Source organism: Gobio gobio (assembly GCF_949357685.1).
Source record: "Gobio gobio genome assembly, chromosome: 19".
NCBI lineage: Eukaryota > Metazoa > Chordata > Actinopteri > Cypriniformes > Gobionidae > Gobio > Gobio gobio.
The window spans coordinates 24,089,004-24,116,059 of record NC_137112.1 but is presented as its reverse complement, the minus strand read 5'-3'; the positions used below and the strand labels follow the sequence as shown (position 1 = coordinate 24,116,059).

The following is a 27,056-nucleotide window of genomic DNA, read 5'->3' as shown; positions in this document are numbered from 1 at the left end:
CACATTTGTGACTTTCTAACAATTCCAATAATTTCTAAATTGCGAATTCCTATCTACTGATTGTGATTTTTACTAATAATTGCAACTTTATTAACTTCAGTACTGACTTGAACAAGTCCGTAACACAAACTAAAAATGTTAATGTTTCCTTACAACATTTTCATTTCTTAGTTATGGGTATCAGCAAAACATATTGTCGGTCGACCTCTAGTCATCACCAACGGATCATCTGTGACAAATTGAAGTAGCTTTCTGTAGTTCGGCTTAGTCAGAGAAAAGCCTAAGGCCAGGTTCCGGTTTAAAACACTGACAAATGAGGACCAAAGTGCGACAACATGATTCTTGAGCAAATGACTTTTATTAGCATGACCTGATATTAGAGAGAGACTTGGTTTCTTTCCCTGACTCTTCAGTCTTCCACTTGTAGAACTCATTGTAGCCATGGCAAACTCTGTTGTACTTCCCGATATGCGTGAGGAATGCATCCTTCTGACTCACTGTACAAATCCCATGTAACGCCCTGTTCTCCCAGCTTGCCGAGAGGAGCGCCCTGAACTCTGCCCTACATTAACGCACACCTGCTGGGAAAAAAAAAGACTGTAGGAATTTAGCCAAACAAAGGCGAAGCTTGGATAAACAGGAGCGCAAATTATACGCACAAACTCTCGTGCACTGTGAGCTTGAAGTCATTTGTTCCTACGTGACCTCATTTAACTTTGTTCTGGCCTTCTCCCCCGCACACACACGGCGTAGGACGCTTGCTCATCTGGTCTTCCTCTGTTGCCTTTCAGGAACTGAAAGGACTTTTTGTTTACATCTAACATGCTGCACATACTCGAGATGACAAATGCAAATCCCGAAGGAGAAGTGCGGCATGGACACACTGCATTTCTTTATAAACCGCATCCGATGGAAGCCAACCGAATGGCCGAGCAAACCTAAAACGAGAGAGCGAACGCCCCAAGGTACTCCAGCATTCATGTAGATGACAAAGTTATACAAAAAGTATTTTAATATGTTGCATTGGAAATGTCGGAATGTCAGCTGGAATTGTAGGTCAAATTCCTTTGACCTGCACTGATTTTATTCAAGGAGGAACTACAATGTGCCATCAAACAGCATAACGAACATGAAATAAACAGATAACTGTATTTTAAAATGGAATTTATTTTTTTGTATTTATTTCAATAGTAACAATATATAACGTAACGTATCAATCCCGTTAGTTTATAAGGTAAAACTATTTACAGGTGTAATTCAAGTTTACTGATGTTGACTGTACAGTGTCTGCTATTGGGGGAGTATGAAAGACACACAGATGTCTCTGTGTGTGTGTGTGTGTGTGTTTGTGCCCATCTGTGAATTCGTTCCGTTTAGAAGAACGTCATGAGCAACATCAGCGGAGGATGCATCCAGTCAGTACTCTTCCTCTTCTCTTCATACATTTTGCTCAATAATTATTCTTTAGATTAATTTATGACAAAAAAATATTCAATTGGGGTCAACGGCATTCATATCCCCATGTACGTATTTAATGTACACATTAAAAAAACTCAAGATTTGAAAATGAAAGGTCCCAAAACACTCTTTGAATTCCATAGTGCCATACTGCAGGTTCTCCTGGTCATCCGTTTTGGGTCTTCTCCTCCTGAGCTCTCAGGCATTCTTCATCTTGCCGTTGAGACTGCTCCCGTTCTCGTGATGTTTCTTCCCGTTGCTCTGGCCGTTTTCATGTACGCCGTGGCCGTTTGAAACTACAGACGAGCCGTTGGCCACTCTGGTGGATCCATTAGCCTTGCCTTTCTGGGTGAGTTGTTCGGTGTTCTTTGGTAGCCTCTTGCCCTTCACGTACGCCTGGTACCAGAAGTTAGAGAACAGCACGAAGAAAAAGGTCCCGTACATCCAGATGAGGTGAATGAACAGAGGCACTTGGTAGTCGCAGCTCTTCATGAAGTACCACTGGGTTACATGAAGAGACACCAACACGAACTGAACCTGTAGAAAAGAGTAAGAAAGTCTGAGTTTTGGTATAGTTTAAGACACATCTTTAAAGGGATAGTTTGTGGAAGACAAAAGAAAAATTAACATTTACGCAGCTCTTTCCATACAACAACAGTTCACAGTGACAGTGTCTATAAAGCTAAAATAATAATTCTAAAATTTAAAGGTTTAGTTCACAAAATTCATAATTTACTCCCCCCAAGTTAGTAATGTCTTTCTTCTGCTGAACACAAAAAAAGATATTTCGAAGAATGTCAGTAACCAAACAAATGATGGACCCCATTGACTTCCATAGTATTTTTTTTCCCCTCCATACTATGAAGTCATTGCGGCCCATCAACTGTTTGATTACCCATATTCTTCCAAATATCAGGTTTGGAACAACTTGAGGGGGGAGTAAATGACAGAATTTGACTGAACCAATTAAGATTAAATGAACCTCTAACTCCTTATCTTCCCATCGCGTTGAGCTGTAAACTGAATTTGTGAATTGGATCAACCAATTAACTGAAAAGAACGCTTCTTTGACCTCTGACCTGGTTCTCAAGTTTAACCAAAGACTTTGGCCCTGTCCCAAATGGCACCCTAAACCCTCGTGGTCTTCCACACTTTCACGAAGTAACGCCGTTTTGACTGTCGGGAAGAAGTCCGCTGTGGAACCCGTACCAGTGCAGGCTCGGCAGAAGTGCGCATCGAGGGTGCATATCGACCTCAAAGGGGGGCACCCGCGTGCACCCTTCTGAGACCTAAAGTGATAAATGGGACACCCTACAGTCTCGTGGACTTAACGGACACGCACACACAGCGGCCATTGCAAGTCCACAAGACCGAAAGTGCACATGAAGTGTGCCATTTGGGACAGGGCCTTTAAATATAGAAAGACAGCGCACTCGCATGACTACGAATGGGAGAAAGTGCAACGTGCAATACGGCAGAATAAGTCCCGCCTTCTAAATAAAAGATCCAATCGCTGATTGGTAAAGTAATTGCGTCACTGACTGTTTCTATATCAGCTGGAGCTTCTTACGGCAGCTGCAGTGTTCTGAGAAACGCACTTATGACTGAACATGTGCATTAGCTGGTCCAGCCTTTTTTCTTTTTTTAGAAAAAAGAAACCACATTTATGATTTTGTCAGATTTCATTGGTGATTTCAAATATGATATTTAATAGTGAGCTTGGTGAACAGCTTTAGAGAATTCGAGGTTTCCCCATTCAAAGAGATAGGAGCTGCACTTGCATGACTGAAATAGCTGCCCGAGGGGCGTTTCAAAGATGGCCGTCCTGTGAAATGACTTGCCTTAGAGGGACAGTCGTTTAACTCACTGATTCAAAGATAAGGTTGAAGTGTTTATTAAGTCAACAGTTTATTAAGTGGATTATCAGTGAATAATAGGGGTGTAATGATACATCAACTTATATTGTGATATTTCGATATAACGATGTAAGCGATATGATTTGTAATATAGATTTAGTTTTATCCAAGGCTCAGCTTACGTTTTTTTATCAGGTATAATTCAAATGTAAATTTGGTCATCATGTACTCACCCTAAAAGATCCAAAAGTCCTAAAGGCATTGTAAAGTAAATTAATCGAGTGGTATAATCCAAATCTTCTGAAGCAGCACGATGGCTTTATAGGATGAACAAATTTACAAATGACATGCATGCCGTAGTAAATACGGACGTTCAAATGCTTGTGTGAAGTGGGGAAACATGAGAGTAATTTTTGGATGAACTAACAATTTACAGTTTGGATATAGTCCATTTGACACTTTCTTGCGATTAGAACTCTGATTTAATGCATTGATCATCTGAAGTGCATATGCGCTGACAGAATGTCACTCCTCAAACATCATTTAAATCATCCGATCACATTTAGTTTTAGTAGTATGATTATTCAAATAATTTTAGATGGTTTATTCAGGATGAGTGAGTTTGACAAGGGCCAAATTGTGATGGCTAGACGATTGGGTCAGAGCATCTCCAAAACTGCAGCTCTTGTGGGGTGTTCTCAGTCTGCAGTGGTCAGTTTCTATCAAAAGTGGTCCAAGGAAGGAACAGTGGTGAACCGGCGACAGGGTCATGGGCGGCCATGGCTTATTGATGCACGTGGGGACCGAAGGCTGGCCCGTGTGGTCCGATCAAACAGATTGCTCAAGAAGTTAATGCTGGTTCTGATAGACAGGTGTCAGAATACACAGTGCATCGCAGATATGGGGCTGCATAGCCATGCTGACCCCTGTCCACCGCTGAACTGGACCACGGAGCAATGGAAGAAGGTGGCCTGGTCTGATGAATCACGTTTTCTTTTTTCATCAAATGGATGGCCAGGTGCATGTAGGTGGATTACCTGTGGAACATATGGCACCAGAATGCACTGTGGAAGAAGGCAGTGTGATGCTTTGGGCGATGTTCTGCTGGGAAACCTTGGGTCCTGCCATCCATGTGGATGTTCCTTTGACACGTACCACCTACTTAAGCATTGTTGCAGACCATGTGCACCCTTTCATGGAAACAGTATTCCCTGCTGGCTGTGGCCTATTTCAGCAGGATGATGTGCCCTTCCACAAAGCAAAAATGGTTCAGGAATGGTATGAGGGGCACAACAACGAGTTTAAAGTGTTGACTTGGCCTCCAAATTCCCCAGATCTCAATCCAATCGAGCATCTGTGGGATGTGCTGAATAAACAAGTCCGATCCATGGAGGCCCCACCTCGCAACTTACAGGACTTAAAGGAAACATCTTGCTGCCAGATACCACAGCACACCTTCAGGGGCCTAGTGGAGTCAATGCCTCGACAGGTCAGGGCTGTTTTGGCAGCAAAAGGGGGACCAACACATTATTAGGAAGGTGGTCAATGTTATGTTATCGGTGTATGTATATATGTATACACATATACACACACACACACAGAGAGAGAGTGCATTAATAGCGGGAGAGGTGGGACATATTGAGCACTAGGAGAGTCTGTGCATGCGCAGCTTGTCTATGCAAGGGGTGTCCAACTCTGCTCCTGGAGAGCTACCGTCCTGCAGATTTCAGTTCCAACCCTGCTCCAACACACCTGTCTGTAATTATTTAGCACCCTGGACACCATGATTAGCTGGTTCAGGTGTGTTTGATTGAGGTTGGAGCTAAAATCTGCAGGGTGGTAGCTCTCCAGGACCAGGGTTGGACACCTCTAATGTAAGAGATACTGCATTGAAAGCATGAGTACTGTGTGGGGGGAAAAATGAACGTTTACAGAGTTTCAGTGATTATATTACTTTGTTAATATAATTATATATATATATATATAGGGAAATATTTGTCCTGATAACTATAATAATAAAAAAAACCTCTCCTTTATTTTGGCTTAATTTCACGATTTGTAATCATGAGTCTATCGTTACACCCCTATTTAATAATAGTTTTTTTTATTGGCCTTTTTTGGTCTATTTTGAAGCTCGACAGTCATGGGCACTGCGAACGGTCACTGTATTTTGAGGAGTCTTCAAAATTTGTAACTATCCCTTCAACATTACCACAGGTGAGTTTTATACCGCTCTACAAATCAAATAAACATACCAGCTGAATTGCAGTCATGTATTTCTTCCACCAGAGGAACTTCTGGAAGCGAGGGCCGGCAGCAGAAAGACCGTAGTAGGAGTACATGATGACATGGACACAAGAGTTGATCATGGCATGGAAGGAGCCCATTCCACCTGCAAGAAACATTGCAGTAAGTCACATTTGCTACAGCAGTATAACAACAACAGACTCTGATGACAGTCAACACCAAGAGCTTCATTTACAAGAATCATTAGTACATGCAAAAGTTCTTGGCTTGTGGAAAACATGTCTGACTGGAATAGAAATTTGTCAGGATCCATTAACAGGTCATGTCAACTGAAACCACACGTGATGATCATGTAAATATCTGTTGACTGACCCAGGTGGGAAGGTAGAATGACTCACCTGGCGCATAGCTCACGCCCCACCACCACGTCCAGGGCATGAAGGAATGGTGGAAGATGTGTAGGAAGGTGATCTGACTGTGTTTCTTACGTAGCACAAAAAATACCTGAGCAAAGACACCAAACCATCAATCATCACTACATGAACCAACAACCAAAATCAGACGTTTTGGAGAAGCATATTCAAATCTTACTGTGTCCATGAGCTCAATGAACTTTGAAAACAGGAATAACCAGGAGACACTTGTCATCTGAAAAAAAAAAAAAAAAAAGACATCTTTAATATGGAGAATTTGATTAGTAATATTTGAGTATATTACAGGAAATAGAAAGCAAATCTTACTCTGAGTCCTTGGGGGCTGTTTGAATAATCACATGGGTCACATCTCCACGTGTATCCTGTTGCCCACCCTGACATCAAGAACTACACATCAAGTAAAGATGAAGAGTATATGAATTTATCTACAGGAACTGGTTGTGGGCAGCAATTCAAAAACAGAATAGTGTCTCCATAAGGAATAAAATATAACACGCCTCACTCTGAGTCAATACAGACAAATAAGCATGTGTATTCAAGTTCAAACACATCTGCACGGTCACGCCACCTAGCAGAATGAATCTCCTGATTCTCACCTCATATACGATATATGCAGACAGGACAACCAAGGACAGGTTGTAAATGATCATAGCTTCTTTCAATTGGAAGGGTTTACGGTTGGCCATAAACTTAGGGCCGGCGTACAGTGCGAAGAAAAGATAAGCAAGTAGAATAGCAGACATATTGACTGGACTCTCCATTAGGAGGTAATCCTTCAACCGTGGGTCTAGGAGAGAGAGAGAAACACAAAAAAAATTATTTTACGTATAGCAACAGCTAGAGATAAAAAAGATTTTTTACATTTTATTCAAATATTATTGGATGACAACGGTTTCTCCAAACAGATTTGACTGTTATAAATTAGTGATGGAAAAATGTAACGACAAGGCCAACATTCTGAAATTTAGTGTTTTAGTTTGAGCAATTTTAGCCTTCTTGTATAGGTTCAAAATCTATTTACAGCCTTGTAAATGCATTTCTGACTAAATATTTAGTAAAAAGAGTATATTGTGTAAAAAAAAAAAAGTTACTTTCAGATATTGTGTGTACACGCTTTCAAAAGTAAATACTAGATGCATTCTCGTAACACAGTTAACTCAATTTTCACATCAACTAATATCATGGCAGAGAAACGGGTTAGAAATCTTGAACATGTTGCAATTATAATAGCTATTTATCCAATTGTATTGCGTATACCAGGGATACAAACTTATCAGGGGTGAAATTTCATAAAACATCAGCTTTAAAAATGTGGATTTACAGCATGAGTATAATAAAATAAGGTAAAAAATGTATTTTTATGGAACCATTCAATATTACACTTTACACATACTGCTACTAATTATTATTATTACATGTTTTTATTTTATTAAATAAGAATTAAACTTTTTTTTAGTAATAATAATAATGTACTGTAAAGTAAAATTTTATTAATTTTACTGAACATTTTTTTTTTTATAATAACCATCATTACTTTATATTAGTTTTGAACATTTTATTCTATAAAATTTAAATATGCATCTCTGGTATATTAGCTTATACAAGATCATCGAACCCCATTAGTCTGAATAGAACAAAATTCAGATTATTTCAGGACTACTTAATGTATCTATGGGATCTTTTCAACAAATATGCATTTTTACCTCTTCCTGCCAAGAGGCTGTCATAGACCTCCAGTACTCGGTCTTTCACCATCTCCAGCATTTTCACTGACGTCAGCTTCACGTTTGACTACACAAATGCACCTGTGAGGGCAAACAGAGATGTTGTCAGTTCGGAGTATAATGTCATGTGGCACAAAACATGCATGAGTGCGATTCCTCGGTCAGTACTTGATCGCCACACTGGGTTTTCTACCAGCAAGACTTATGGAGTTAAATGCCAAACAAACAAACAAACAAAAATGCTGTAGAGTTTGTGAGGGATGGAATGAATTCTCTGTATCAGGTGACCTCAACAGCTGAGCCAATAAAAATTAAAGACCTTGAACCACACACTAGAAACATGTGACGCTCATCTCAAGTCCATTTAACATCCTCTAGCTATATGCTCTCTTACTAATGGGAATTACAAGAAACGCTTACTTCATGTATTGTGTCAGAAATAATCACTTAAAACAGTTGGAAAGCAAAAAGATTGCATCTCATTTTATTACAGGATTCGATTTTCATTGTCACTTTCCGTCTGCCTCCCTCCTCCATGCTTTTCTTTTCCCTCTTGGCTGATATGGTCTGATGTTGGAGGTGTGGCCACAGGAGGGAGTGGAGCGGCACAAGTGAGGTAATGCTTTTCTCATCTTAACCTTCATGAAACGTTCGGTCACCTCCACCACTGAATAAGTCAACACTTGAGCTTTTGACACAATAAACACTGATGGATTTATACAGCTGACTATACAGAGAGAGGAAGCGGAGTCTGATCTTATCACAGATCTTCGTCCCAAATGAACTCTGGGCAAACACAGGAAGAATTCAGGTGTGTCGCACACTTCAGTTTGAAGTCTTTCTTTCCAATAAAACAAAGAACTTCCTAAAGAAAGCTGGGAAGAAAAGACTACAAAGATAGTACAGAAAACTACAGCAAACTCCTTACATTCACGGGTTATTCACAAACCAAATGTTAAAGATTAACAAATGCAGGAGTAAACATTCACCTTGGCTCTGCTGCATTGAATGGGAATCTCATTATATGATCAAACACACACACACACACACACACACATATAAATATTATATTATCATATAATGTAATGTATATTAGTGCAGTCAAATCGATGAATCACATCCAAAATAAAAGTTTGTGTTTAAATAATTTTAATCATGATTAATCATACATTTGTTATGCGATTAATCACACTTATCGTGAAATTAATCATATGCCATTTATCTCATTAAACGCATTCGTTTTGTCATAATTTGTATATCCAAAGTAAACAATCAGATTGAACGGTCATCCTCACAAAACACCAAATAACCAAATATAAGGAGTCCATATACTTCTATTATATAATACATTTATACACACCTAAGCACCCATGAAAAAAACTACAGAATTCAGTGTATGTGTACAGAGCAACAACAACGAGATTTATTTTAGACATCAAGCTGAGACAACAGGACCACACGGAGACTCCAAAACAACACCTAAATCAAGTGCTTTGACTGAATAAACCTACGATTACGAATCACAACAACATGCATATGACAGATCAAACATTATCCTTCCTGAGTGTGTGTGAAAACAACGCAAATGTGTACATGAATGCAGCGTGAGATAAGTGATCGAGAGCGCGCACACACGCGGTTTGAATTGATGCATCTGCAGACACATGGTTCTGTACGACTCTGATACGTCACCAAAATTGCACCAAAAAAAAAAAGACAGAATACGTCAGAGCTTGTGTTTTAAAGCAAAGCACACTAGAACGAAGAACTAACTAAAAATGCAATGTGAGTCTCTATTCTCTCTGATATGTCTGATGTAATCAGCCTGGCCTTCTTTACATTAGCTCTGTTTTGGACTGTTTGAATGAATTCGATTATTGGATCACTGAAGTTTAACGGCTTTAAATGGCCTGATCACAAACAGAGAAGCAAATTCGGGTTAAAGAGTTAGAATGAAAATTTCCTCCTCCCAGGGTTACAGGTGCTTGTAGATGCTCAGTGTGATTTTGATAAACTCACGACTTCTAACATCATCTAACTGCGTGATGAACTATGCAGCTTAACGTACTTCTTTAATTTATTTGCTTTAACACGTTAAAGGACTTTACATTAAATCGCATGCCGTTAATACACATATATATATATATATATATATATTTATTATATGTTTATGCATGTATGTATGTATGTATGTATGTATGTATGTATGTATGTAAGTAAAATCTGTTATCTGTAATATAAATATGTTTAACAAAATATATTACATTTTATCTATAAAAATGATTATATATTAATTATATAGATATATGCATGCAAACAGAATTTTTATTAAAGAACATTTATATGAATTATATAAAAAACGTGTCACTCAAAACTACAGCCAAAAGCTACTTTAGGCTCAAATGTAATACACCAACCCATTCAGTAGTCATGAGTATGAGATATATTTTTTATAACTGTATATTTAGATAAGATTAGCAGTAAATTACTCATTTACAGCCTTGATACAATGATGTGCCTGTATCAGCTGGGAAATATATGACAACGACTTCACTGTCCTTCTGATAGCATATATACACAGACTGAATGGCACTCATTGGCCAAAATATGCCTTCATCTAAAGGGAAACTATAGCAACGAGAGGGAACAATGTATAAAGGGTCAATAAATGCCATCTTTACCTTCCAAGGGCTCCGCTCACATGAACAAACAGCTCTGCCTTCCCGCCACAGCTGAACATCTGCTCTAAAGCAACAATGGAAACTTCTCTTAAATAGCACCCAACATGTTCAGAGTGAAAACTGACAAACCCAGACAGGTTCTCTCACATATTCTCTGTGTAGATCCCTGGATTGGGGCACACAGATGTCATTTGAGATGCTAGCGATAGAGGGAGAGCCACGGTGATATCAGGCACATTCACAGACTGAAGGGCTGATCAGAATCATGGACCATGTTACGTCACACAGCAGAGACGTTCATAGGAAATGACAGTGGCCTTCAGGTTAAACCGCTTTCTGGTCGCTATCGCTTCAAGGAAACTGTCACTGTAAAAAGGTGATAAAATTCCTTTGCTTTGTGAGTAAAATCAAAGAATTCAAACTACTGCATCATATTGACCAGCAAATGGAAGTCAGGAGACCTGAGATAAGATTAGTGCAACACTGAGTTTAGCAAAAGGAAACACGGCTTGAATGTACACACAAATGCAAGTGAACTGACCGACTGTTATCAGAAATATCCTTTCCTTTCAAACGTTGCATAATATACATTCATAGAAAAAAAAGCTCATTGAAGTTTTCACAATAGTCAAGAATTAGCGGGAGTTTATCTCCAAACGAGCCTTCATCCACCCAGGTGTGATAGAAGTTGAACATTCAGTTCACATGAATTTGTACAATCTTGTTCTGATCAGTTAAGATCAGATGCACGGAGTCAAACGGTGCAAACTAGTTTTTGAACACAGAAAGTGATGCCATCCTTGTGTACATCCTTCAAAATGCATGAAGCGACTAAGTGTAAATAGGCCCAGTGTGGTCTTGTAGATTTGAACCCAAACCCTGAATGCAAGCAGTATCTGATCACGGTTGCCAATGCGGGGGAAATCTAATTGTGCAAAATATGAGAGGCATCTGTACGACGTCTCAGGATTGTCCATGGCTGTGTGGATGTATTGTGAGGTTTTGGCATGGCTGATGGAACACATGCCTCAGGAACTAAATACTCCAACAGTGGAAACTCATGGAAGCCACATCTACACACACAAAAGAGCTTTGACTTTACCAGGTCTAATTGGTGTTTATATCTCAGGGGGTTGTATTTGGATTTGCCTCAGGATTGACTGTCCTGATGAAACTTCACACAAATATTTTCTTGGAAGGGAAAGGGATGCATACTTCAGAATGACAAAATAAGTAGTCTGTGGCCATGTTGTTAGTAAACCTCTAATTTACAGAAGAAAAAGCAGGTGAGAATTCTGTGAAAGGTGTGAATGCGTCTTCACCAGAAATGTCAAGTTCTTCTACTATTTTTTTTTAGTAATATGGGAATAAAAACATGTGCAGCACTACCCAGTAGACATGAAACACTTGGGAAAATGGATACCTTTTACCCCCCCCCCCCCCCCCGCAATATTAAAACATGGCGATATTTCTCATCAAGGTGAAAACCATAAAAATAAAAAATTCATATAACAGTGCTTTAATTAAATATATTTCATAATTTCATGCGTTTCTGAGAGCGGCTCCTTACACAGTAAATGCTGCTCCACATGAACTGTGACTAATATGAGTCAATTAAACCTTTCACACCTTTCATTGTTTGGGTTTCCAATAAAGTGCATTTGGAAACGCATAATAAAGTCTGATGCACTTTGTGTTGTTCTGTTATCATATACATATGTGGGTGCATCTCAGCAGCTCGGCTAACAAACTCCATCTCTTCATATGGTGTTAATTTAGGTTGCTTATAACATTCCTCTGGGAACGCAACATGCGCCATTTCATCAGATTTGTGCCGCAAATCATAATAAGCCTACCCCAACACAAGATAATACATCAATGTTTCTTATATTTGCACATTGTTGTTCATTGCAATTTCAAAATAAAAGTGTAAACCCTCGCTCTGAGTTTGCATGTTTTTATTACCACATGTTCTTGTTCAAGAAATGACAGTGGCTGTAGCATTTCTATCATAGAGAAGTGGACAAATATTAAAGATTAAGTGGAAATGGGATATTAAACGGCATTACGTCGAACAGGTAAGCTCAGCTTTTACAGCCTCGTTGTGCTTATAATGGTGCTCTTATGAACTATTCTAACTCATTTTCTAGGAAAAAGTTTTTGAATAAAAACAAAGAGTTGTCAGAAGCTTAGTGGTGGTGGTGAAGTCGTGGGACCATGATGTAGTTAGTTTATAACCTACGTTTAGCTTTTTACTTCTGGTGACTGCATTTAGGCCTCAAAATGACTAAAAGTTAACCCAACTTTTGTTGATCACAGAGCATGTTTTTTTTTTCAATAATCCAAAAGCCTATGGAAAAATTGTATTTGGGTTTTGTTGAGGGAACCAATGTGATGTTAACTGCCGGTTGGCCTACAAAGTGACATACCTGCACCACTCTATTAACTCTTTCGCATGTACGATCACACCGGTGTGATTAGAACATTCTAATCACGTGATTAACGGGTAAATTCACGTGTGCTTTCGCGCTGAGCCAGAGGCAACTATTCAGTGTTTTCAACCACATAATGTTTATTTTAGAATGTTTTGAGACATTTAAATATACATAAGTACCAGAAAAAACATGCATTTAGAGTTTGTAAAATACACACTGGTGTCTATGGAAGCAGCAATAATAATCCTTTCCATTATAATTAGACAACAAAGTCGTATTCAAATAAGATACACAGTGTACGTAACTTTAAAATTGACTAACGCACACTAACGTGTGATAGGGTTAAACAAGGATTTGACCATGCTGTAAAGTGTAACAACAAATCACCAGGCAATTTGCACCCACTGCAAGCATTTGTTATATTACTTAAATGTACTTAAGTTGATTAGGGTTATATTATGTATATTATTATGTTTATAGTATGTATTTTATCTGTGTTTTTCAATAAAGCCAAATGATTACTTTATTTGAACCCATTATTATTTACTCATTGTTATCATTTTAAAGGTTATTGTTCACTTGGGTCTATTTTTATTACCAAACAAATAAAATGACCAGATTACCGGATTGATTGTCAGAATAATCGATTGATTCCCTAAACTTAATTAACATTTCAATGCACCGGAATTGTTTCGCATTTTGTGAAGATTTCTTAAAAAGTGTTAATATATTCAAGTGTATTGTCACACCTCTAGTAGCAACAATAATGAGATCAAGTGAAATGTGCTTAATTGTCATGAAAATAATGTTAACGGCCATAAAACATGCTCAATTTACATTTTTACTTAACAGTTTGGGGTGAAATATGACCCAGACACATTCTTAAAAGGTTTCACTTCAGAAATGACCCGTGTTATTCAGCTTCTAGACCAACTCTCAAACGGATTGTCATTCTTTACTGAAACTGAATACATAAAAGAAAATCAGATTATAATCAACTAGTCATTGAGTGAAAGTCAAACCCGAACATAACAATGCAGCATTGGTCTCTAAAGATTAGACAGGAAAAAGAGACTAAACACAATGACCATTTATGGTAACAACACCCTCATCAAAGCCCTTCAAACAGAAAAATAAATTATGCCATCGTATGTTAGCATTTAGTTTCACAGAGGTCTAGTCCCTCTTCCTCTACTCTGTCACACTTCCCCCACTCCCTTTCTCTCTCAACATAAGGAAAACATAAAGTCATATCCGGCCCTTTAAGTCTGCTCTGTAAGAATTAGCGGGCAGGCGTAAAATGACACGGTTGCTAGCAGAAACGGGGAACCACCCTGCTCTCAGCCCGCCTGTCATGTGACCAGAACTCATCAGGTCAAAAAACCACAGGCAGAAAAAGACATTTTAGATCACTATTAACTGAATAATCTGTCTTACCTTTCCTAGACAGTAGGGCACAAAACACTCCCTGAGCAAAGATTACAACTCCAAAACAATTACACTTCAGAGTAACACTTCCATTTATGGGCAACAGGGAAAGTTAAGGACTCAAAGTGAAGATCGAGCGACAGTTAGCTGCGGGAAGAGCGAATGGTAAGGGTGGGGTTACACACAGGCTGCGGCAACAGGCATCCTGTGAGTGAATCGTGTGGTGAAAAAAGGGAACATGTTTAGAGTTAATAATAAACAAAAGGAAGAGAAGAATCACGGCATAAAAGCTGTATGGAGAGGCGACGTCTCCATTCTAACACACTTTATAATAATTAAAAGCAGTCTGCATAGGAAGGGCAGAAAAGGACTTGTGGAAAAAAAGTCTAATAAAAACAAACGGCTCACCTTACAAACTCCTGCCTCCTCTGAGAGTCCTGATCAGAGCTGGCAGCCCAACTCTTATCTTCTCCTCCGGCGTCTGCCCTCTTAATGCTGATAGAGAAAGAAACCAGGACAGCGGTGGTGGAGAGAGAGAGGGAGGGAGGGAGAGGCAGAGAGAGACAGAGGGCAGGAAAAGAGAAGGAGAAGTGGAAGGAAAGAGACAGAGTATAAGTGTGTGTGTTACAGAAATGACGGTGTGACTGGTACGGCTGGCCTCCTGGTCCCTCCCACCCTGACTCACTCTGTTGATGAATAACTGGCTCTGAGACAGCAAACTGGAGGATAGAGACTGAAAATGGGAGTGGGACAGAGAGAGAGAGAAAGAAGTATCCGTATAAGTTTGACTAAACTATCAAGGTAGAACTATTGACCTGCAGTTTAACAGCTGTGGCGACATAGTTAGAATGTCGGTGAACTTTAAAGGGGTACTTCAGCGCTGGGAAGATGAATGTACAATTAAACTGGGTAATTTATGTAGTAGAAATGTGAAATTATTTTTGAATTTGGTGGCTTCTAGACTGAGAAAAGACAGAAAATTAATTTTTTTCTCATGTGGATGAAAGACAACAACTCCTAGAATGCACTTGCTTCGCTGCCCAACGAGGCCACTCCCAAAGCCACGGCCACTGGTTATCAATTGCCCACCGCGGCTCCACCCCACCGTGGTTTTCATAGTAATACAATCATTTCGTTCAGTTAGAGAATAGACACTACAATTAAAAACTGAATGTGTCTTTTCAATAAAGTGTGAGTGAGCCGAACGAAAGTCACGACACAGAGGCAGAAGGAGTCAGATTTCATTCATCACGAGAGCGATGAGCTGAGCTGAGGTAAGCGCGGCAGTCATTCACGCCGTTGAAACACTCACTTTTCTCTGCACCGCTCCATTATGAATGCCAGAGGTCGAGCCGAGCGCATTTACATTCTGTGAGTGAGATCCCTCCCCTGTGGGCGGGTTGAAAACATGCGGAACTAGCTCCTACTACTGGCTGTAGTCTATATGCTCTGGCCAAAAAATCCTCAGATGACGCAAAATGACGATATTTGCGTCATCTGAGGATTTTTTTCCAGAAATAAAATGCATAATTCTCTCGTCTCAGGTGGATATGAGGGGGGAAAGTACGATAATTCGAATATACTACCGGGTTTCTACTGATACAAAGCTTAATGCTAAATCAACCCTAAATAAACACTTTAAGGATCCTGTTATGACAGTTGTAGGTCAACCCAAGGCTGCTCAACTATGGCAAAACTTAAACCAAAATTATTTTGGTCAATATTTAATCATGATAATGAGTAAAACTTTATTTATTGAAATGTATTTAACAATATTTAACAGTAGTGTATATATATATATATATATATATATATAGGTTTCGGAGCCATTGTATGTGGGTGGGACAAGGTTTAGGGTAACCCCTACACTCTTGTTGCTGTAAATAATTAGGTGGCTTCCGTAATTTTGTCTGGCCCAACCAGACGTTTAATTACAAGGCGGGCTATTTGCACTTAATGTAAATTGCATCTACTCCAAAACAGAAATTCTGGAAGAGGACCCACCCACATTTTTTTTGCTTCCCATGTATTTATTTGAAGTATTTGCTGGAAATAAGGTTGTTGTGATATCTAATTTTAGATACCAGCGAAATGTTTCAATTCTCAATAGCAATTTAAAATTTCACAGCAAACTACCAATGTAAGTAAAAATACTAAAGATAAGTAAACAGTCAGCATTACAATAAAAACAAAGTACAAACAATAGGACAAATACAATAGAAAAACTACAAAATGAGACAAAGTGCTTACATTTTTTAATAAAGTCTATAAATATTCAGCTAACTGCTTACTACAGGAATGTACAAATCAAATGTAAAATAAAACAGCATAGTCTTCACTGTAAGAAACTTGCTATGATTCTTATTAAAGCTACAAAAGTCATTCGGTTAAAAGCAGCGAGTGGTTCTCAGTTTAGTTACAAGTTAGTAACATTTAGTTAGTAACATTAAAGGACACAGATGGCAGCAGGCATATTAGTCCACTATCATTTAAAGAGCACCTATCATGGCATTTAAAATGTTCCAAATATTGTTTTAGAAGTCCCCAACAACAGTTTTGCATGCATGCAATGACAAAAAAGACTTTAGTTTTCTTATAATATGCATTTATTTTTACCTGTTTTGACAGCGATTCTCAAATGATTCCTTTAGTGATTCACTTTTCAAAACCCCGCCTTTACGTGACTCTAATCTGCGGTGATTGGTCCGATGACCCAGTCAGTTGTGATTGGTTTAGTCTGTGCAGATATTTTCGGAAACGGAACGCCCATCAAAGTCTTATAGTGACAGTAATTTGTTAATATGTGTCAGGAGTTATGAATATGAAAACCGCGTCGGTACTGTTTGATTGTAATATGAGCCTCAGCTGATCTCATTCATAAAAAAACTCCTCACGAAGACTCGCGACAAATCAACATCCCTCAGGGCTTTTAGTTCAAAAGTGTGCAGATGAGGAGACATATTGATAGATTCTCATATGTCTGTGTCAAATTTCTAAACAGAGGAGTATTTTTTATTCAATACTTCCTCAAAATGGGCAGTTATAGCCTAATCATGAGCGATTGAGTCTCTTATGTGTTGTTTTCAATTCATACTGGCAGCCGGAGGGCGCTCTGTGCACATGTAGTCCATGTATGGTACAGACAGACGAAGAAGAACCATGTGCCATAATAGAAGTCCATAATAAAAGCTTCCTGAGATCGCGAAACATACATTTGACGACTAATAAACACACAATCGCGACGATGTATGGTTTGTCTTCAAGCCACTTAGTCTTCAAATGCTCATCCTTGGGCAGATGAAAGAAGTTTGCTTTTGAGTGGCACTTCAGAACACAGCGTCTCGTCACCATGATGTTTTCTAGTTTTCACTGGCGTCTTGGAGCGCAATAAGTGGGCGTATCGTATTCAAATAACTTGACAAGTTGACGTCATCTAGTCAGAGAAAAAGCTTCGGTCTTCTAACGATTCTTAAAAATGACTCCGAGTCGACTCTTACTTTTGAAAGAAAATAACTATATATACGGTGCACTGTCATATTTCAAGCTATCACAGGATGTTTTTGTTCACTTATGTTACACACTACATGAAAGGTAAATTTCAAAATTCCATGATAGGTGCTCTTTAAGACCAAATGCACAGATCCAATATACTGATGCACATTCTATTTTCAACCATCTGTTTACGTTAACTTATGACTGGTTAACGACTGGGTAACCGACTGGGTTTAATTGACCGTTTAGGGGCAAACCCGAAGCCCAAAGTTCACTCTTTTATCTTTGTCCTTATTTTACAAAAGTCACGTTACATGATTAGATTTTAATCATGTTTGGAGGTTATGATGTTACAACACTACTGTGAAAACCCCCAGAAAGAGTGATGCAATTTATTGATTTATTTTGTTATTGTTCATGCTTGACACGATGACTATTAAAAAAAAAAAAAGAAGTATATATGACCGGTCATAAAAATCCAGTTTGGAGTCTTGGACTTGTTCACAATCATGCAAACTGCATCTGAGCTAAATTTTGTGTTGATATCTCAAAGCAATCAAGGTATGGCATTTGGAACCATGGTAGACTTTTGATCAGAAGTCCAAAAACTTAAACATGTGATCTGAGTGTTAATGAACTACTTGCATGAGTAAACAATATTAATGATTATAAAAAAAATATTTGCAATTGCATAGAGTAAGTAGCAAGTAATAAGATCCTGGTTGATGAGTGATGATCTTCCAGCGCTTTCTATTCTATGGCGCATTATAAATCAAGACCAACCAAGTGTCCGATTGGTCTCAACAGGTCGTCCCTACCCAATATATTCACCCACGATACCCGAGATCCAGTTTCCATTGGTTGCACTTTCAAATGATGTTGGAAAACAGGATCACATGATCGGATCACGAAAGTCATTTGTGAGGTCAGGCACTGATGTTGGACGAGAAGGCCTGGCTAACATTTACTCTAATTTATCCCATGTGTTCTATCAGGTTGAGGTCAAGACTCTGTGCAGGCCAGTCAAGTTCCTCCACACCAAACTCACTCATCCATGTCTTTATGGACCTTGCTTTGTGCACTGGTGCGCAGTTATGTTGGAACAGGAAGGGGCCATCCCCAAACTGTTCCCACAAAATTGGGAGCATGAAATTATCCAAAATGTCTTGGTATGCTGAAGCATTAAGAGTTCCTTTCACTGGAACTAAGGGGCCAAGCCCAACCTCTGAAAAACAACCCCACATCATAATCCCCCCTCAGGCAAATACCGCTCTCCTGGCAATCGCCAAACCCAGACCCAGCCTAGCAATCCCTATTTATTTTTTTTTCACTAAATGAACAAGAATTATTATTTATAATTTACATTTACTGTATGCACTAATAAAACAATACAATTAACCTACATATTTTTACTAGAACATTTTAATACATGAAAAAAATACAATGCAGAGACATTAGTGAACTTTTCGGAGTGGGAATGCAAACAAATATTTGAATCAGACAGTTTGAACTGATTCACAGAAATGAAAGCACTGAAAACTGAACCCTCCCGACCTGTGCTCATAATATTATTCACAAGCCGAGGCGAGAAATCAGTGCAACTCTGTAATAATGAAGGGGGCTATTGTTGTACACGACCCGCTCTAACCAGAAGGACAACAGAGAAACACGCCCTGCAACACAAAGCCAGCATCTATAGCATCACTAACCCTCATAAATACAAAAACCTCCTCCAGGCCAACAAGAGCACAGCCCTCAGTAACCATACACAGCCCATTATTAAAACGCCATGTGTTCTTGACTTTTTGCATAACCTAAATCTAAAGGCTAAGCTGTCATGTTCATGCAAATAATGTAAACTACTATGTCCAGTCAAAAAGAAATCTGCATAAACTGTGACACTTACCCTGGTTTCACAGACAAGGCTTAAAGGAACACTCACTTTTTTGAAAATATGCTCATTTTCCAAGTCCATTAGAGTTAAACAGTTGAGTTTTACCGTTTTTGAATCCATTCAGCCGATCTCTGTACCTGGCAGTAGCACTTTTAGCATAGCTTAGCATAAATCATTGAATCGGATTAGACCAATAGCACCACGCTCAAAAATGACCAAATACTTTCAATATTTTTCCTATTTAAAACTTGACTCTTCTGTAGTTACATTGTGTACTAAGACCGACAGAAAATAAAAAAAGTTGCAATTTTCAAGACCGATATGGCTAGGAACTATATAAGTGTTTATATTGAGACCATTTCAGATCGGTCTGGTAGGAACCGCTGCGGAGGAGCACAGTCCCTGCGTGACTCGCCATAGACAAAAACAGAGAGAAGTAGCCCCTGCTGCAATGTTCTTCCGCAAGACGCATGCAGTTCTGTTTATTAAGCGCTAGAGCGCAAAAACTTATGGACTGCAGTTTTAAATGTTTTGTCCATCAAGATAATTCTCACAGATGAACACAACTTTTATTAATTGTGAAGCCTAAATGCAGTCGCCAGAAGTAAAAAGCTAAAGGTGGGCTATAAACTAACTATAGTATATGATAGTATACAGAAACTATAGTGTGCAGAATCTACACCACGGTCGCTCAACTTCAACGTCACCATCACTAAGCTTCCGAGAACTATTTCAGTTTTTATCTAAAAAAAAAATAAAAAATTTTTCCCCCAGAACATTTGAGTTAAAAGAGCTTATAAGAGCCCAATTAAGAGCCAAATATGGTGGTAAAAGCGACACACACCTTTTCGGCATGATGACATTTAATCTCCCCGACAGCCTCTGTAGTTCCATTTAGCCTTAGGCCTGTCGCGATAGTCAATAAATCAATTAATCGCACGATAAAAAAAAAAGAGCTCGAAAAATTTTCCGGCCGCGATAATTTCTGTTTTAAAAAACGGACAGCGTTTTTATATCCATTTTTGCCGAACGTTACATTATATGATCACGCTCTTATACATGTAAATGCTTCTAAGCGCGACCAGACGCAAGAGAACGCACTGTATGTCAATGTCCTCTGTGTGGCTGCGTCTCATGTCAGCTAATCGAGGGACACTCTGACACACACACACACGACGCAGAGAATTTTGAGTATTCTCATATTAGGAGTCTTAAATGAACTTAAAAGTTGTGAGGAAATGAGATGCGCGGGACAGCGCGTGAGATCCGTGGCTGTTCTTAAAGTGACAGTAGCACTGATGATGCCTGTCATTAATGTTCATCAAAGAACAACGGGAACAGAGAAAATTGTACCTTTAATGATGATTAATCTATATTTAATTTATTATTTATGCAGTTAAGAAAGGTGTTTGATAACTTACATTTCTGTCAAACTGGGAAGCCACAGGTAAAAATAACATTTATTATAATGGGGTTTGTTAAGATTGTTTTAAGTTCACTTAAATTAAAAGTTGTTTTTTTAAAGCCTAATAAATGTTGAAATTGGTAGCTTTCAGTTATACTGTAATGTAACATCATTAATGTTTCATAGAAACATCAGTGATACTGGCCTTCATTCATAAAAATATGACAATACATATTTAAAATATGCTGTTTCTACATTAATTTGAAGAGTAACTGAAATTATTACAATATCAAAACATTAAAAACTCATTAATCATGATTTAATTACAGAATTTTTTTTTATTAATTAGTCATTTTTTTAATTGATTCCCAGCACTACCTAAAACACAATCATCCGTTGCAGTTTTCCAGCTGTTTATTCAAGTGCATTTTTTTGTTTTGGTTGTTTTGTTCATTTATTGTGGATATTTAAAATGCTTTCCGTTTTCAGAGTTAAATAGTCTTTAGAAATAAAAGTTTATTGATCTTTGAAAAGGTGTACCTGCATTATTATGCCATTATCATTATTTTAGATGAAAACGGTCTCAGAACGACAATATTATCGTTTATCGCAATAATTTCTTGGCCAATTTATCGTCCAGCAAATTTTTTTATCGTGACAGGCCTATTTAGCCTCATTTTAGCAACCGCCTTTTTCAAGAAACGTTACAGCTACAAAAAAAAATCATTAAAATCGTTTAAAACCCATGTGACAAGTTCTTAGTAATATCATCTTTGTATTCATGCTGATTTCATATGATTTGAGAAATTATTTGTACCAATTTCAACAAAATTTCAATTTAATGTATATAGTGTAGCCATAATCATTATGCCATAATGTAATGTGTAATCAAAATCAAAAATAGTTTTTAAAAACTTGTTTTCTCCTTATAATTAATAATAATCTAGGCACTCAAAGCACTTCACATAGAAGGGGGGAATCTCCTCAACCACCACCAATGTGCAGCATCCACCTGGATGATGCGACGGCAGCCATATTGCGCCAGAACGCCCACCACACACCAGCTGATTGGTGGAGAGGAGAAAGAGCGCTGAAGCCAATCAATATATCTATGACGGGATGACGGGGTTACACCCCTACTCTTTATCGAAGGAAATCCTGGGATTTTTAATGACCACAGAGAGTCAGGACCTCGGTTTAACGAGGTCCAAAGGATAATATATTATAAGGGGGAAAAAAGTTTTTAAAAATTATGTTTGCGTGTGGGTCAATGGCACTAAGGCTATGCCCAATTCAGATTTAGATCTTATCTGCTCTATGTAGTGTGAACAGCACTGTAACAAAACAAAAAAAGATAGAAAAAAAAAAACTCTTTAAAAATGTAAGGTTAGATCTATTACAGTAATTCGTATAATTCCTTACTATACATGATGATAATCACAGATTCTGCAAGCGGTTCACATACTTTTTCATGCCACTGTACAGTTGAAAAAGTCATTGTATAACAGTAAATTGACATTCCCAGAATTCCCTGCGTGACACTTCACATTTGATCCATTTTCGTTTAAATAAAGGTTTTTTATAACAGGGTTTTATGTTACAAAATGTAAATTGCATTTTTTAGTGTCATGTGTGTAACTTACTTTTAAACAACAGGTTTTTACTGTTGCATTTTTACAGTTTTTTACCGTTAAAAATCACGATAATTTTTTTTTACAGCGTAGAAACCTTTTTTTGTGTCATTTATTAAGTGATGCATATTTTGCATAATAAACCACATAAAATAGTGGAAAATAATGAGATGATAGCAGCTAGATCTACAGTGCATACAATCACTACTTTCATATCTCACAAGGCACAGTGATGATTGTGAGGGCGACTTAAAAGTGATACAATTAAGTGCAACCTTCCCAGTTGATTAGTAACACCCAAGTCAATCCTATAGCAACCAATGCAGCTATACACCAGAAAGTAAACAAACACAATGATCTGATTTGATGACTAGCAATGTAAGCATGCAGCTTAAGAGCATTGCAGAACCAACTAAGGATTTCCACACATCATCTAATTTGACCAAAGTCGAATGTTGAAACAAACTTGTGATTCACCACTAAGAGCCTTCAACAAGTCCACATCAAATTTGAAAATCTGTGAGGTGACTGAACGAAGGAATTTCTGAAGATATTTTCAGGCTTGGTCTTGTTTCCACAAGGTGTAGGGCTAGAGTGTAATTCATTAACAGATTCAACAAACTACATGGGATGGTCTACATATGGTCTAGAAAAATCAATAACATTTTACTCATTAGCAGATGGACAAAGATTCCAAACACGAGTTCTTTCCACTCCTGGTGACCACAGCTTAAATGGACAACTGCTCAGTAGAGCTAGAGGGCCGCTGGTTAAGTCGGTGAAAGGTGAGATGCCGGAGGAAAAGTGCTCACAGACTTTTAAATAAGTTCACGGTTACAATACAAATACTTAGATACTTATTGTAAACAGGAGATTGGTGTGTCAGCAAATTCAAGCTTGTTGGACCAGTGTATCCGCCCCCTTAAGGATGAGCAGTGCGTGTGTGTGTGTGTGTAGGTGGATGTAAAACAGAGAAAGACTGTGGCTATCTTCTGAATGGAATATTATCTTGGTAACTAAATATTGTGAAATAAAATTGACAGTGTATACTGCAGTGCTTACGGGTACTATTTTGTAAAAAAAAAAAAAAAAAAAAAAAAAAGAAGCTGTTAAAGGAAGTGAAACAATGTATGTGATAACGGGCCACTCACATGTCATATTTAATACTTTATAATGTTATATATACTTTAACAGCCTACTACCTTTTAAATAGTAATATATTAACACTTCAGTGAAATATTAAAAGTGATAACGTCAATATTTAATGTAATATTTAAGTTTTTTTCATAATACAGCCGTCATAATTATTCAATACCTATTCAACATTGCTGCTTTTTAAAGCTCTAATACGGTAGGGTACACGGATGTGTTAAAACACAATTAAGCCTTCTGAGACTTGGCTTTAGTTGTGATTCAAAGTACCACATAAATATAAAATATATAAAAATATTTAACGCAATTACCGCAGCATCCTTTTTCTATCATCCTTTATAGCGTTACATTCTATAATTACGCTAATATTCACGCAACCCCTTCAAACCATTTAAGCGTGACAAGACAAAAGAGAACACGCTGTCTTTGAATGTCCTGTCTGTGTGACATACACAACACACAGAAAGACGCACGCCAGTAGCGTGTGCACAGACAGACAGCGCACCAGAATGGAGTTCTCTTTTGCGCTTGAACAAACAGTAACACACAGAATTGTGCCAAAATGCCCGTTGTGGCGAGTATTCTCATAAGAGCAGTCTTAAATTGGTTTCATAACATCTTAAATGAACTTAAAGAATTGTGAGAAAATTACATGCATGACAGCGCGTCATGTTCGGCAGCGCCAGATCTAAAAGGAGCAGCAACAACTAATGATGTCTGTCATTAATGTTAATCAAAGAACAAAGGTAACAGAGAACATTGTAGCTTTAATTAGGATTAATCAATATTTAATTCATATTTTATGCAGTTACGAAAGGTGTTTGATAACTTTATTCAAATGATATACATGTCTAACAGGTAGGAAGGCCACAGGTAAATATGACATTTATTATAATGGATTTATGTGAAAATTGTTTAAAGTTCACTTAAATTTTAGTTATTCAATTTTTTTTAAAATAAAGTTATAATTTTTTTAAAGCCTAATAAATGTTGAAATAGATATAGCTTTTAATTATACTGTATTGTTGAATGTCCGCTGCCTTAAATATGCTAAACAGGAATTTGGATAGGCCTGTGGAGTTCTGAAAGAAAGTAATGAGACCAAACTGCAACTTTTTGGACCCATGGATCGGGCATGGCTTATGACCAGAAGAACACAATCCCCAGGGTCAAACATGGTGTAGGTCAGACTTGTTATGGGGGCGCTTTGCTGCAGCAGGAAGTGTAAATCTTGACCATATGACCAGCGTCATGGGTTTTTTTGAAGTATCAGGCCATTTTGGAAAAGATTACGATGCCTTCAGTGTGTAAACTGAAGCTTCACTGGATGACTGGACTTTCCAGCAGGACAATGATCCAAAGTATACATCCAAATCTATCAAAGCTTGGTTCAGGGATTAGTTCTGAATGTTCTTGAGTGACCAGATTTAAATTTCCTTTAAAATCTTTGGTGAGCTTTGAAGAAAGCAGTGGCAGCACAGAAACCAAAGAATATTGATGCAATGGATGTTTTGCACACAAGGAATGGCCTAAGACTGGTGTCAGAATCTTGTAAGAACTTGCAGGCAATGTTCATTTGAGGTTATGAAGGGTAAAGAATTCTCTTCAAAATGTGATTCTTGAGGGTTGCTTAACTTTGTACATGGATGTTTAGAGCCAAAGTGATTTTCATTGGAACTCAGTAACTCAGAATGACTCAAATGTATATTAATTAACTTTGGTTTATTACAACATTTGGTTTACTGTGAAAGCTTGTTTCCACCACAGAATAAAACATTTTAAAATATCATTGTGACTTTTTATATACTATATATAAACGTGCAATTCTGACCTTTTTTTCTCTCACAATTGCGTGTTATAAAGTCAGAATTGCGTGATCTAAAGTCAGAATTAAGAGGGGAAAAAAGTCAGATTTTTTTTATATCTTGCAATTCTGACTTTATAACATGTAATTGCAATTTATGTCATGCAATTCTGAGACAAAAATAATTGCGAGAAAGTTGCAATTCGATTTTTTTATTCTGTGTCGGAAACAAGCTTCCAAAGTTCACTGATGCCTTTAGTTGAAGTGTTTTTGTTTACAAAACCAGAATGTCTTGCAGGTCACACACACACACACACACACACACACACACACACGCACGCACGCACGCACGCACACAAAGGTTTATTAGGAACACCATACTAAAACTTTGTTTGACCCCCTTTCGCCTTCAGAACTGCCTTAATTCTACGTGGCACTGATTCAACAAGGTGCTGAAAGCATTCTTTAGAAATGTTGGTCCATATTGATAGGATAGCATCTTGCAGTTGATGGAGATTTGTGGGATGCACATCCAGGGTACGAAGTTCCTGTTCCACCACATCCCAAAGATGCTCTATTGGGTTGAGATCTGGTGACTGTGGGGGCCATTTTAGTACAGTGAACTCATTGTCATGTTCAAGAAACCAATTTGAAATGATTCAAGCTTTGATCCTGCTGGAAGTAGCCATAAGAGGATGGGTACATGGTGGTCATAAAGGGATGGACATGGTCAGAAACAATGCTCTGGTAGGCCGTGGCATTTAAACAATGCCCAATTGGCACTAAGGGGCCTAAAGTGTGCCAAGAAAACATCCCCCACACCATTACACCACCACCACCAGCCTGCACAGTGGTAACAAGGCATGATGGATCCATGTTCTCATTCTGTTTATGCCAAATTCTGACTCTACCATCTGAATGTCTCAACAGAAATCGAGACTCATCAGACCAGGCAACATTTTTCCAGTCTTCAACTGTCCAATTTTGGTGAGCTCGTGCAAATTGTAGCCTCTTTTTCCTATTTGTAGTGGAGATGAGTGGTACCCGGTGGGGTCTTCTGCTGTTGTAGCCCATCCGCCTCAAGGTTGTGTGTGTTGTGGCTTCACAAATGCTTTGCTGCATACCTCGGTTGTAACGAGTGGTTATTTCAGTCAAAGTTGCTCTTCTATTAGCTTGAATCAGTCGGCCCATTCTCCTCTGACTTCTAGCATCAACAAGGCATTTTCGCCCACAGGACTGCCGCATACTGGATGTTTTTCCCTTTTCACACCATTCTTTGTAAACCCTAGAAATGATTGTGCGTGAAAATCCCAGTAACTGAGCAGATTGTGAAATACTCAGCCCGTCTGGCACCAAGAAACATGCCACGCTCAAAATTGCTTAAATTACCTTTCTTTCCCATTCTGACATTCAGT

The 27,056-nt window shown here is 38.2% G+C and overlaps 1 protein-coding gene across 7 annotated transcripts in view; it reads right to left on the bottom strand.

Annotated features, from left to right (window-relative positions):
* Positions 1-344: 344 nt before the first annotated feature.
* Positions 345-27,056, bottom strand: part of elovl1b (ELOVL fatty acid elongase 1b) — a 42,533-nt gene continuing 15,821 nt past the window's right edge. For 2 of the 7 annotated variants that reach the window (XM_079845117.1, XM_079845118.1), the window contains 8 exons: positions 14,672-14,758; positions 7,699-7,800; positions 6,592-6,782; positions 6,302-6,382; positions 6,153-6,209; positions 5,960-6,065; positions 5,570-5,706; positions 997-1,995 (listed from right to left, as the gene is read on the bottom strand). In XM_079845117.1, the coding sequence (XP_079701243.1) occupies positions 1,657-1,995; positions 5,570-5,706; positions 5,960-6,065; positions 6,153-6,209; positions 6,302-6,382; positions 6,592-6,782; positions 7,699-7,759 (972 nt within the window). In that variant the 5' untranslated portion in view covers positions 7,760-7,800; positions 14,672-14,758 and the 3' untranslated portion in view covers positions 997-1,656. Of the gene's footprint in view, positions 1,996-5,569; positions 5,707-5,959; positions 6,066-6,152; positions 6,210-6,301; positions 6,383-6,591; positions 6,783-7,698; positions 7,801-14,272; positions 14,469-14,671; positions 14,915-14,948; positions 14,983-27,056 lie in introns of those variants that run through there. The other 5 variants (XM_079845120.1, XM_079845121.1, XM_079845119.1 and 2 more) reach the window with 4 other exon arrangements.